The 13,505-nt window shown below is 36.9% G+C and overlaps 2 protein-coding genes across 2 annotated transcripts; one reads left to right on the top strand and one right to left on the bottom strand.

Moving 5' to 3' along the window:
* Window positions 1-4,741: 4,741 nt before the first annotated feature.
* On the top strand, window positions 4,742-9,510 carry LOC140793757 (putative glucuronosyltransferase PGSIP8). Its single transcript, XM_073145441.1, has 5 exons — window positions 4,742-5,320; window positions 6,299-6,557; window positions 7,636-7,837; window positions 8,046-8,193; window positions 8,696-9,510. The coding sequence occupies exons 1-5, from the start codon at window positions 5,055-5,057 to the stop codon at window positions 9,237-9,239; spliced, it is 1,419 nt and encodes a 472-aa protein (XP_073001542.1). The 5' UTR covers window positions 4,742-5,054; the 3' UTR covers window positions 9,240-9,510.
* A 429-nt stretch (window positions 9,511-9,939) lies between these two features.
* On the bottom strand, window positions 9,940-12,379 carry LOC140793758 (uncharacterized). Its single transcript, XM_073145442.1, has 6 exons — window positions 12,037-12,379; window positions 11,896-11,955; window positions 11,694-11,806; window positions 11,054-11,122; window positions 10,278-10,329; window positions 9,940-10,200 (listed from the first exon to the last, which is right to left on the bottom strand). Exons 1-6 carry the CDS (start codon window positions 12,352-12,354, stop codon window positions 10,057-10,059), a joined length of 756 nt encoding a protein of 251 aa, XP_073001543.1. The 5' UTR covers window positions 12,355-12,379; the 3' UTR covers window positions 9,940-10,056.
* Window positions 12,380-13,505: the final 1,126 nt, after the last annotated feature.

Here is a 13,505-nt window from a genome sequence, read left to right on the forward strand (position 1 = left end):
TGACCCTGGTGCCAAGGGGTAAAAAAGGAAAATCAATTCATTTTTACAACTTCGTCGCAATCGAAATCGATATAAGTTACTACTGTATATCACTTTATATCTGGCAATGATATTTATATATAAAACTACATATATTACTCTCATTTCCTGATCATTTTCAAGCAGAACAACTCTCTCTTTTATCGTCTTACATTCAATTCCTGATCATTTTTCTTTTCTTTTCTTTTCTTTTGAACAAAATAGGATGAAATGGAGTAGAGTTAAGAATGTAGAGATTGAAACTTGGGAGCACGTCTATTGTTAGGTGAGCGAAAGTGAAAATTAAAAAGAGAAAGAGAGAGAATTTAGTGTTGTGATCCACGAACTTAAAATGGGTCAATTAGCAGGAAGCACGTTACTGTTTCTTTAGACGAGGAGAGACGTCAACATTGAGAAAGCTCCTCTGCCCCTCTCTTAATTCCCACTGGTTTAGTCGTGGGATATTTGGAACTTGGAAGGCCTAGTGTTGCCATCCAAAATACCTTACAATAAAAGTAGTCTCTTCTTATAGACAGACCTTTTTCTTCTAATCCAAGGGATATCTCTATATATCACAATAAAAAATAACATACTGGGAACAGAAGTTATAAGATATCTTTATAAAACTTTGCAATGTATAAGATAACCTATATATATATATAAATAAATAAATAAATAAATAAAGAGTTAATGCAATAGGAGTGGCCCAAGAGGCCCGGCTTCAATTTTCTATGGCCTATCCCAGGCCCAATAAAGATAACTATTATATCTACATGACCTTCAAATATTATGTGTTATAGTCTAGAGTAGAGTAGCTATTTTTATTTCATACTCTTAAAATTATACATTTAATCTAGATTAGAAAAATTGAGTGTTTAATTGTAAAGTACAAATAAAAAATAGTAATTGACTCAAAATACTCCTAGCAATGTGAATTACTTTTGATTTATATAAATTTAAAATAAAGTGTTCTGTAATTAAGCTTATACGTGGGATAAGATTCAAACTAGTACAAACTCTATTTATTAATTAGAATAAAAATAATTTAATATTTAGTTGTAAATTTAGAATAGTGTTGCTTAATCTATAAATCGATCAATATAGCCCAAGCTCCTGTAACTTGGAATACTCTGCCACCTTGGTTGATAGTGATTAATTAGTTGATGTCATCTTGGTCATGAGTGGAGACTTCCCATAGTTATATAGTTGGGCTATTTTGGAGTAATACGAGGAAATCCAACCATTATTGAATGGTTACTATTTAAAAATAAATATACTCAGAAATCATGTGAGGAAATCCAAGTGGTGGCATGGTCCATGACATGGCCACCATAAACAATACATGGGATAATCCTAATGCCGTGTCACGATATCATAATCTTAGGCTGGCATCCATCCACATACCTCCCCCCCCCCCAATCCCATCCTTTTCCGAGAATAGGGTTTGTAGATTGGAATAATTTTTTTTTTTTTAATTCAATAGCCAAAAGGATAGATATTAGTGCAAACTCTACTTAGATATGGAGTCACTTAGTCTAAATTTTAAACTATGTGCGTCGTCAAATAATTGCTCCGACATAGCTAATATCTGCTCTAAGTCATTCGCTGTCGAGCTGCTCCTCCAAGTCAACTGTACCATTGAGCTATCAATCGAGTTAAGCTCTTAAACCAAACTGTAAAATTACTAAATACTTTTCTCCACAATAATTACTTAGGATCAGAGTCAATCTACTTAGCGTTGATTGGTCAGGTAAATTTTTCAAAATCTTTGACTTCTTCTTGTTGACTTGGCCAAGATTGATTGCATTCCAGCGTGTGTGACACGCGCCTGAGATCCAGAGTGGATGCTGACTCGGATTAAAATTAAATTCATAATGAAGTAATCTTGATATTAGCTGTTGTTATGTAAACAAAATATCCCAACTAATATACTGTTTAATGATAGAAAAATCGTTGGTCGGTTGGCAGTTCCTTTTATATTTTATTAAATTGTCCACATCGGCATAGCTAGTCACCGAGGCGATATGTGTTTCTCCGGCCCTCCGTAGACTTTATTATATTTATATTAAACATTAAATTTATAGAGCAAGTTGTATGGAATTCCTAATATTCTATTATTAGATTTTGCCGAACTATATATATATATATTTTTATTTTATTTTATTTATCATATGATTGTTAAAGTTAACAAAAATATATATGGATGAGTATGATAAGAATTGTTACATTATTATATATTTACACATCCACTCTTTTTTCTTAATAGATATTGACCTGTTAAACTGTAGAAATGACTATTTTACTTTTAATTCTACTATAATTATTTATAAAATAGTTCACAGAGGACATAAATGATTTTTAAAATCTAACATAAGAAGTATTTACGAAGGTTTTATATAATTAAAAAGAAATTAGGTACGTGAGAAAATGAGCAACAATGCAGTGTAATTATCCCTATAAAATATCTATCACTTCTTCTTATTTTTTTTAATACAAGCTAAGACTTTATTTTATTGTTGCATGATAACATATAATATTAGATAGTTTCGAATCAGTTTAATCAATTTAGGGACAAAAGGATGTTTTCATAATATAATTTTAGATTTAAGTTTTAACCATAATTAATTAGAGTTAATTAGTTCCACGATGATTTTGACGGCAATAATATTTTGAAAATAGCTAATGATTTTGACGGCAATAATAATATTATATAGAACATAATATGCTGTTATGTGAAAAGTATTTTTGTTTAGAAAAATTAGAAATAAGAAGCTAGACACTAGTAAGCCCCCGTTCACTTATGGAATAAGAATATGTTTATTCTAAAATAAATTTTCTTATTCTCCTTGTGTAGTAATTAAATAATATATTATCTTATTTTAGTATGCTAATTTAATATTATCTCTCATTTTATTCCATACAACTTTCTAAAAATTATTTATTAATAACTCAAGATTACTATTTTACCTTTTGAGATGACAACACATAATTAGTAATCATATCAACTACAGTTGTTATCTCTCTCTCATATCCAAAGGTAATCATACCCCATACCTGTATAGTGCGGGGTTATAACCTCGCATACCTGCGCAATGCGAGGTTATAACTATGCATGCTTATATAATATATGAATTTTTTTGAAATATTGTTTCCTATCAGCTCAAGGGTATTTTTGTCATTTAGTTTAAAATATTACCGACTTTAATATCAACTTTATATCACATCAAACATTATTATTATTTTTTATAGAACTAAACATTAGAATAACTATTAGAATAACTATTACTCGTAGTAGCTAATTTCTTCTAATATTTAAAATTAAAATAGTTATGCTTATATTATATTTATTCTGCAAGTTAACATAAGAATTTTTAGAATTCCTACTACTTTAAAGAAAAAGAACAACCCACACCGAAAGTTCTAGCCATTTCGCCGAAAGTCCTAAATCATATATTGTATACAATCAAGTGAAACGGACACCTGTAAAATTGATAGGATTTAAAATTAAGATCACAAGTTGGGAAGAAATAGTTATCAATCAACACCAAGCCAAAAAGAGTTATTGCACTCAAATCCAACAAGCATATAGAAGGGGGAAAAAAACTTCTAAACATCCTCAATGCGTACAAAAACCTAAAGACAAAGGAATGGAAAGACTTTAAACAAAATATTAGCTTTTAATGCTGGAATGGCATCATGCGTTGGACTAAATTCACAAAGTGAGTGGGATTCCATCAAGTATCAAAATTCAACCCTAATCGACCAATTCAAAACTCCCTGCACCCTTATTAGGTGGTGACCTTTTATCCAACTAAACCCTGCATTATTTAGTATTTATACTAGATTTGGACTGGATCGTATATTAGTTTGAACGCTTCTATGCAATAAAGAGTCCACGAGAAAAAGGAGCCCCTAAAAAAAATTAAAATCTTCGAGTAGGTTGGTTTTATACTCTTCTGAACTCTGATCCATTCTCTTCGGGGTTTAAATTAAAAAATAATAGAAAGAGAAGGGGTTGAAATAAAAATCTTCGGAAGGAAGGAGAGATGAACACCGCATCTTGGACTTCCCGCGCGGCTCAGATGCTGTCGTAGGAAATGCGATATGCTCTCAATAATTGACCCGCCACGTGGCAACAGCCACCTAAACAACGACTTAATCCACAATTTGAGGCAGGCCGAAGACTTATTTGTTTCTTGATTTAAATGAGTCTTTTAATTAGTACGGCAAACATTAAAAAGATGAGTAACTATTAGTACGGCAAATCTAAACCTTAGAGGATGACTTTTTTTTAAAAAAAAGTTTAAATTTTATTAAAAAAATCTGTAATAATTTTTTTGGATGGACTCGGTACGATCTAATTTTATTTCAAACAGTTCAATCTCTACTGTCTTACACTATGAATTATAAGTTTATAAGGTAGTTCATATTAGACGTCAAGCAGAAAAATTAGAAAATAATAATAATATAAGTTTTCTTAACTAATTTAAAGTTTTAAACCATCAAAATAACTAACTTAGATTGGAGAGTCTCGGAACGAGTCAAACATGTCCATCGTCTTCCGGTCCAACAAATAAGCCGAGCGAGGTTTAACTGATCTTATCTACATATATCACCAACCCGACCCATTAAAAAAAGAAAAGAAAAAGAAATCCGAGACCCGCTTATCCGCAAATAGAAAATCCGGGAGTGAAAATGATATCATAATAATCCCGTTTCGACAGAGTTTGATAATTATAAAAACCCCCCTATCTTTTCGTTTATATTACATTACTCTTTAGCCACTTCCTCGATCTCCTCTTCTTCCTTTGTCACCCCACCCCCCCCTCTCCATCTCGTGTTAAAGGAACAACAACGACGCGCGCACTTCCCCCTTCTCTTCTCCGGCTCTCTCCGACTCGGATTTGGGCAATGGGAGTGAATCGCCGGCCCAGGAGTTGGAGATCCGATCTCGCATAGCCTCGGGATACGCGCTAGGGTTTCCCTCGCCCTTGCCCCCTTTCCTTCTCTTCTAGATTGTTTTAGGTTTGCGGAAGATGGGTTTTTGGAGGACAAGATGGCATCTGGGGCTCTTGTGGATGCTTGCGGCGGTGGTGGTTGCGGCGACGGCGACTGGGGAGGAGGAAGGGTTGCCGAGGAATCGGCACGCCTACGCGGCGATGATGTACATGGGGACGCCGAGGGATTACGAGTTTTACGTGGCCACGAGGGTTATGATGCGATCTCTCAGGAAACTCGGCGTTGATGCCGATCGCGTCGTTATAGCCTCCGTCGACGTCCCGATCCGGTGGATCCAGACTCTGTACGCTTCTATTCTCACGCCCTCCATTTTTTTCTTGTTCGATATTCGTTCACACGTCCCCGTCTCCTGATTCAGAATTTTTATTTTTATTTTTCGTGATTTACTTAATGGTTAAGCGTGAAAGTTTAATGTCGAAATTAGGGTTTCTACGAGAATTTGACGTTCTTCTTTACTGTTCGGTATCAATTTGTTGTTTTATTCTTATTTAATTTGAAAGTAGCTTCCTTTTCCATATTTGGGAAAGGCAATTTTTGGGGAAGATGAAGAGAACCAGAGGTCAGCGGATACTGGCCATGGATATTTTTCTCTTTCTTAGTTTTTTGTACCAGAAATAACCTTCGTCGTGTGACCGTCCTTTGCCGGAGTGCGTTGAGACTTAGGAGGGCAATCGAGTCATTCAATTATTTATTTTTCTAATATGAGTAATGGAATCGCTCGCGAATTCTAATAGATGATGATGGTTGTCCACTTCGAAAGTACAAAGCTTTTGACTACTTCTCAAGTCTTGGGACATTTAGAAAGACGCGGTTTGACAGCTCTTAGCCTTGCTGTGGGGTCTATATTCGCCACGCCTCCAGTTATTTGTGAAATAACCAAAACACCACCGTGGTTCTTGGTGGAAGCATTGCTGTCTTTGACCATCAAAATTGGCTTTTGAAATCTCTATGTCCGTATGCACCGCACGGCCACTCTAACAAACATTTTAGTTGACTGGCATCGGTTCTTATTAGTGAGAATATTTCTTAAATGGTTGGGCCCCATTCTGGAACTCTATCGGGTTCCTCAGAAATTTAAGTTTATGGCCCAAGTCAGTTGCTCTTGGTAGAATCTAATATGAAGTATGCTCGGCTTAGTAACAAGATGAACGCAAATGTTTATCATCTTCGGCGTATTAATTTAATTTGCTGATGGTAATTGTGAACTGACATGATCAGTGTAATACTGAAACTTATGCCTATGGTTGATGACTACGAACAGGAAAGAGGAGGATGGCGTGAAGGTTGTTACAGTGGAGAATTTGAAGAACCCATATGAGAATCAGGATAATTTTAACACAAGGTTCAAGCTGACATTGAACAAGCTCTATGCATGGAGCTTGGTGGAATATGACCGTGTAATTATGCTCGACTCCGACAACCTTTTCCTTCAAAAGACTGATGAACTCTTCCAGTGTGGTCAGTTCTGTGCCGTCTTCATCAACCCCTGCATCTTCCACACTGGCCTCTTTGTCCTTCAGGTACACTATCTCCTTCATGCCTTCATATCATTCACAATTTCCTTTTCCTTTCTAGTGTTTTCTGGGGCTGAAAGTAAGGCATCAATGTTTTCAAGTACAAGAAAATTTTGGTCCTTGTTAGTTGTGATTGGAGACCAATAATTGTTGTATCCAATTTGTTTTTTCTGTCATTTTTTCCTTTCTACGATGGTTTCTGACGCCAACTATTATCCATTCCCATATGCAAGTGAGAGTTTAGATTCATTTTAAACATGCTGTCCATTATATGTCATACTCGGAAGACCATATATTCCAACGTTTTAACATGCTGTGCTTTTAATATCATACTTGGAAGACCATATATATATTTCCGAACAGAGAACGATGAGGACAATAGAGTGACGATGAACATAATCCTAATAATGTAGATAATTACCTTTTGTTTAAAGTACATTGCACCATTTCGACCTTCAGCAAGTAGAAATAAGGAGCTTTGATGTCGGTGGACGCTAGAGGCTCCTGTGACTGTTACATGGAGAGGCGATAGAAGTTAAATTACATGGGTTTTAGGTGACCTCCAATGACATTTTGTATTTATAGGATTAAGCATTTTAATTTTCTATTGATTGGTCAAATTCCTCAAGTCATATGGTCATTTATGTTGGACATTTGTTCTACACAAGTATGTCTTGAAGTCCGCTTTAAATTACGATTTGTATTGCAGATTATCATGCAAGTAAGCTAGAGCAGGGTATTAGTTAATGTCTTCCTTAGAGCGAACACATGCATGTCTAAATCTAATTAATATAAATTTTCTCGTTTGAAGATATTAAGCTGCTAGCCATTGGCTATAGTAGGAGTTCCAACTCAATCCGAATAGTCCTGACTAGGGCAGGATTTTGCATATCATGGAATGGATTTGAATGTGAAACACAGTCCTTTACGACAAAATAAAAGAATAACAACACTAGAAAGGAAAATGACCTCCTGCTAAAAAATTTGCTGTAAGCTTGTGCCTTTCTTTGATTCAGATAGCATGACTTTAGTTCATATCCATTATCCACTGTGAGTTAATGAGTGTGTATCTTTACATTCACAGCCTTCAATGGATGTTTTCAAGAACATGCTTCATGAGCTAGAGATTGGGCGTCGGAACCCTGATGGTGCAGATCAGGGCTTTTTGACTAGCTACTTCCCCGATTTGCTTGATCAACCAATGTTTCATCCACCTGCCAATGGTACCAAGATTGATGGCACATATCGCCTTCCACTTGGATATCAGATGGATGCTTCCTACTTCTGTGAGTACATGAAACCTGTTCATTGTTTTCTCTTATACAGTTTTCCCCTTATGCTTTTGTTGATTTTATAGGATATTTTGATTAATCATGCTTATGTTGACATGTAGAAGTCTACAATTATTTGAGTTGTGTTCATTACATATTAGAAACTAAAATATAACTTCTGTTATTGGTTTGATTTAATAAGCATGTTTTTTACTCTGCACAGATCTGAAGCTTCGCTGGAGCATTCCCTGTGGACCAAACAGTGTAATCACATTCCCTAGTGCACCTTGGTTCAAACCCTGGTATTGGTGGTCTTGGCCAGTATTACCATTGGGCGTTTCTTGGCATGAGCAGCGCCGGAATAGTATTGGGTGAGTGAAACAAGGATATACCAGACCAATATCATTTATTGTTGACTACCTAGCTTATTGCGCAATAGCTATAATTAGATGGCGGTAACCACTTGGCAGATTTGGTCGCATTCAATTATACCTCAGCAAAAAAATCCTTTCTAAGGGCCAAAGAACTTGTGATGATTTTTCTATTCTTTTTTCTATTTGACAAGTTGGATCCAGGAGGGAAAGTTGACCAAGTCCTTGATTTTTATAGAGTTGCATAAATTAAGCTAGACATTATGGAAACAGATTAGTGGGCCTTAAACATGTAAAAGCTGTCAATTTGACAGTTAAAATTGGATTAGAACTTGTTTCTTTAGAATAGTGATAGTGTAGTTATAAGCTTCTAGTCTTCTGAGAAACAAGCATTGTATTCCTGTAGATGAATGGCGTTTCACATAATTTGAAGTTGAAAGTTGAGATCTTTGCCTCATTTTTTATCCCTAAAATCCATGCTGACAAATGGTATTGTGAACAGGTATGGATCGGAGCTGCCGGTGATCCTAATCCAGTCAATTCTTTATATCGGAGTAATGGCGGTCACCAGGCTAGCACGACCAAGTTTGTCAAAGATGTGTTATAACAGGCGTCCAGAGAAGAGCACTGCCTTCGTACACTCCATGCTCAAGGTGGCAGCCTTGTGGTCCATGCTAGCTGCCTACACTGTTCCCTTCTTCCTCATTCCCCGCACAGTGCATCCAATTCTAGGCTGGTCTCTCTACTTGCTTGGTTCATCAGCTCTTTCTTCGATCGTGATCAATGTCTTCCTTCTCCCGCCATTTTCAGTCCTCACACCTTGGCTTGGGATTTTCGGTGCACTCTTTGTGATGGCGTTTCCTTGGTACTCTAATGGTGTTGTGAGGGCCTTGGCAGTGTCTGCTTATGCAGTGTTCTGCGCTCCATTTGTTTGGGCATCTTTGATGAAGGTAATAGGCTCCTTGCATATCCTGATTGAAAGGGAGGTCTTCTTTCCTAGACTGGGAGAACCTACACAGACACCGGAATTCAGCAAGCTGTATTGAGTCAGTGATACACAAGCTAATCACCAGCAGAAGTGATTATATTGGCTAATTCCATTTTGACGATTTTGGCTGTTCACTTGTAGCAGTCCGCTGTAGCATTATGAGTTATAATGATTGTATCATAATAGGATATAAAACAGGTGGACATGATGGCCTGGAATGGGGTCATGATATCTCTATCGGGAGGGGGAACGTGGAATTGGAGTATGTGTTTGGCTTCGTTTGGTTAGGAAAACTTGATGTTTATTATAATTCATTTAATTTCTTTCTCTGGATTGGCTCGTCCTGGTGAGTACTTCTCAATTTCTGTCTCCAAAGAATAATAGACAAAGGCTGAAGGCTGCGAACCCTTGAATCTGTTAAGTGTCAGCTAGAACAAGACTTGCCCTTGAGCTCAGGAACAATAGGTCATTTCATGTTCCTAACCAGGAACACGAGATATGGGATATAAATTTCACTGATTTGCAAGCAGTATTTACTTTTACTTGAAATAGGTCGTTCTCTGTTTGCTTGTAGAGTTCAGTATATCGTGTTGCCAGCTTAACGAATTACTGATGCCAAGCATACTACGACATCAAATAAAATCAGTATCCGAAGAAGAGAACAGCAGCTTCTTAAACCAACAACAAGGGGTAAAAAGAAAACTTAGAACTCCGCCTACAAAATCCTATAAGGGTACAGTTGCAGGCATTATATGATATGTCGATCAGTCTTAATTCATTTCCCATCACTAATTATTTCACTGTTGAAAAAGTCAGCTGTATGTACACAAGTTTTCATCTATTATAATCGAAAGTATTGATGAAGGTAAAAATAGTCATGGATCAGCAGGAAAAGTATCTTCAAAATATTCAGCATGTTCTTGTGAGAGCATTCTTAGTTTTTCCTGCAATTCCAACTGCTTCGGAAGAACAAGTTCAGCTCCATGACCAGACATTGAGAAGTATCTCTCCAATACTATCTGCAAGCAGCATTAGTGAACAAATTGAAGCTGTAGAGAGGAAAGCTGCACTGCATATAAATTGCCAGAAGTCATACCATAGCAGAATAGGCATCAGATTTCACTTTGCGGACAGATCTTTTGAGGCCCCTGGAAGAGCATGATTGTTAGATTTCCATTTGGAACCAACCTTGTAACAACACTTCATTCTAATGCAAAGGACTATTTGTTTCCCACAGTTACCCAATGAGAGAACATAAGAGTACTCCAACATAATCTGGTAGCAACACTTGAGCCAATGAAGGAAAAAGACCAGTATCATAGATCTTTTAAAACTGTGAACCTATAAATCCCCACAGATGATAGAATCATAAAATAGGATTTTTTTTTTTGTTGGAAAACTTGCTAGCTGTTGTCTGGTGGAGAATGGGGATTGTAAAAAAGGATAAATAAAAGAATCTTCATAAAGCATGATCTAAGCCAGGGTTCTTGCCAGATCCTTCTTTGAGTTGGCCACAGTGGAGCCTTAACTTTTTGCCCAATTTGCACAATTATTTTTGTACAAGACACTTAACTTTCCTACTTTTCTTTCTGTTTATCAATTATATTAGGTATAAATTCAGTTTGTTTTCTGATGCTGCCGAGTATTTCAATTGTTATGTCTCAGTACTTTTATGTTAATTGCATCAGTCAAAAAATTCAAATAAGTAATATACCAACAACAGCAGTCTCAGGCTGACATTAAACAGGTGTAACTCAAGCAGGTCTGAGAGTCTGAGATATTAACCCTAACTATAATAAAGCACAGGGCTGATCCACAGGTATAACAAAAGATAATACAAACATACTTGAGAAGCCTAAAAGAAGAACTTACATATCGATCATATAATTAAGGGCATCTATTGAAGTTCCATGTTCATCCTGAAGATATACTCTTAAGCCTCTGCACTGTTCAAGCAGTCGCAATCAATTTAAATAAATAAATAATCTGAATTCTGTAGTTCAGTAAGCAAGTGGGCATAAAACATAACATACACAAAGATCCAATATAAGTAGTAATTACTAAATAGGCAATATGCATTGTATATGGACTACTAATTTAGCACATCTACTTAATACTTAATGCATTGTAATGTCAAACTACACTCGTGGAAATTCTAATAATTTGCATCAGATGATTTGAATCCTCAGGCAAGGCAAATCAACAGGATCCATCCAAGGATAACTTAACAGATTGCTAACTACAAACGGGCTGGAACACCATTTATTTGAGGACTTACATTGATAAAAATTATAAAAAAGTAATAACTACATTCCTACACATTGTATAAAAAGTTCTTGAAATTAAAACAGCTATAGTTTCTAGGAATAAAATCACCAATTTTTATGACCAACATCAAAAGGCGGATCATAATTTTAGCCAAGGAACATGTGCCGGACCCCAGCTAGAATTGTTTTTTAAAGGACATCAGATCCTAATATGTATTTAAACAATCTGCAATTCGATCATTCACCTCTCCGCAGCTCGAACTGCAAGCCTCCCCGCAATGCTACGAACCTTGTTCGATTGCGGTGTTTCCTTCCCATCAAGCGATTTAGGAAGGCCAACAATTAATTCATCAGCTTCCTAAAGGAAAGATAATATATCGATTCATCAAAATTTTGACAAACGCAACGCGAGGGAAGATATCAAAATCAATATTGACCAGCGAAGACCTCTTCTTGGGCAATTTCAAGAAGGCGCAACTCAAGCTTCTGCCCTCGCAGCTCCAAAACCTAATCCAGCCCAAAACTTCAGAGGATTGGAACAAAAAATAGGAAGAGAGAATCATGGAGATGAGCTGGTGGAGTCGTTACGTTGAAGGGGCGAGGAGGAGCGAAACCCTTGCCGAGGGCGAGGCCGGTTCTCGCGGCGCCGAGGTCGACGCCGAGGCTAAATCCGGCGCCGGACCAGAGCGGGTCGATCTTGCGACGCCGCGCGTTTGGGAAGAAGTCGGTTTCCGTCGTCGCCGCCATTCTCGGAGAGGAGGGGGACGAGGAGAGTGCACGAAACCTTACCCTAGAAACCCTAGATTTGTCAGATTGAGAAGGATTAGGCCTCGAATGCGATAAGGTCAAGAGTGGGAGATGGAGAGGAGGTGAAGGAGTTGAGATGGTACGCAGGAGCTGCTCCATTTCTATCTTCCTCTCCTCCGCGGGAGCCGAGGAGATGGATAAATAATATCCAGAGTGGGCCAAGCCCAAAGATATGTTGGGCCGAGAGAATTAAAGGATTTTTCATTTCACACCCTACATTACGTCTTTATTACGTTTTGCGCCGCAAAACATGTAGATATTTATTAGTTAACCCCCTATATTTTGCATTTAATTCCTCATAAGTATCAACCAATAGAATAGAGAATTTTCGTTACTTTTTAAAATTAAATAAAAAACTAAAATATCCCTTCTTTGACTTTAAAATCTTAAAGAAAACTAACGCTAGAATGTGTTATAAGACATTAACAATAGAATCTATACATGTAATAATGAAAGTAAAACTTACCGTTCTTTTGATACACATTTTTATTTTTATTTTTAAAAAAATAAGCAAAGAAAATGTTTACTTTCTACTTCCTCTTTTCATATGTGCTAAAATCTAGTGGTTCTCATCTACTTAGGCTATGGTTAAGCCCTCGTTATAGTTGACCGTTACCAAATGCAAACCTCGTAATCCTATATGTTCCTCATACATGCATACATACATACATACAATCTATGTGCCATCATCACGTGGCCCCAACTAAGATTTCACTCTCTCTCTCTCTCTCTCCCCCCTCACTGCTGCCATTCCCTTCCGACACCTTCCAACGTTCTAAATTTACTTTTAAACTACCCTCCAAAATACGACACCTACTACTACCTCTGCTACACTCCTCCCAAGTACCATACAAAACACTAAACGCCATACTCACATCCATCCTATATATCTATCTATCTCTCTATCAAGAAGGACCATCATATGACCGTTGCATATCTCCCCTTCTCCCAAGTAAATACTTCTTCGATGTGTTCTCTTACTTTCTATCCTCTCAGGCCCACATGCAACAAAAGTTAAGCTTAACCCTTTTCTTCTTTTTTTTAACGAAACCCAAGTTGGATAAAAAGGATCTAACCTTTAACCTCTCTATGCCCAAGTTGGTTATCCACTTATACTAAGGAGGATAGAATTGTTAAATGCTGAAATGAAGTTACCATTCCTGGCGTGGGAAAAAAAAAATAGAAACTCTGACCATTTGGTCAGTGCTCAGAGGGCTTTTCTGCTACTTTCTCCCATCACTTAACTGCCA

The sequence above is a fragment of the Typha latifolia genome, chromosome 8 (genome assembly GCF_019914945.1).
Source record: "Typha latifolia isolate L0001 chromosome 8, TyphaL0001v2, whole genome shotgun sequence".
Taxonomy (NCBI): domain Eukaryota; kingdom Viridiplantae; phylum Streptophyta; class Magnoliopsida; order Poales; family Typhaceae; genus Typha; species Typha latifolia.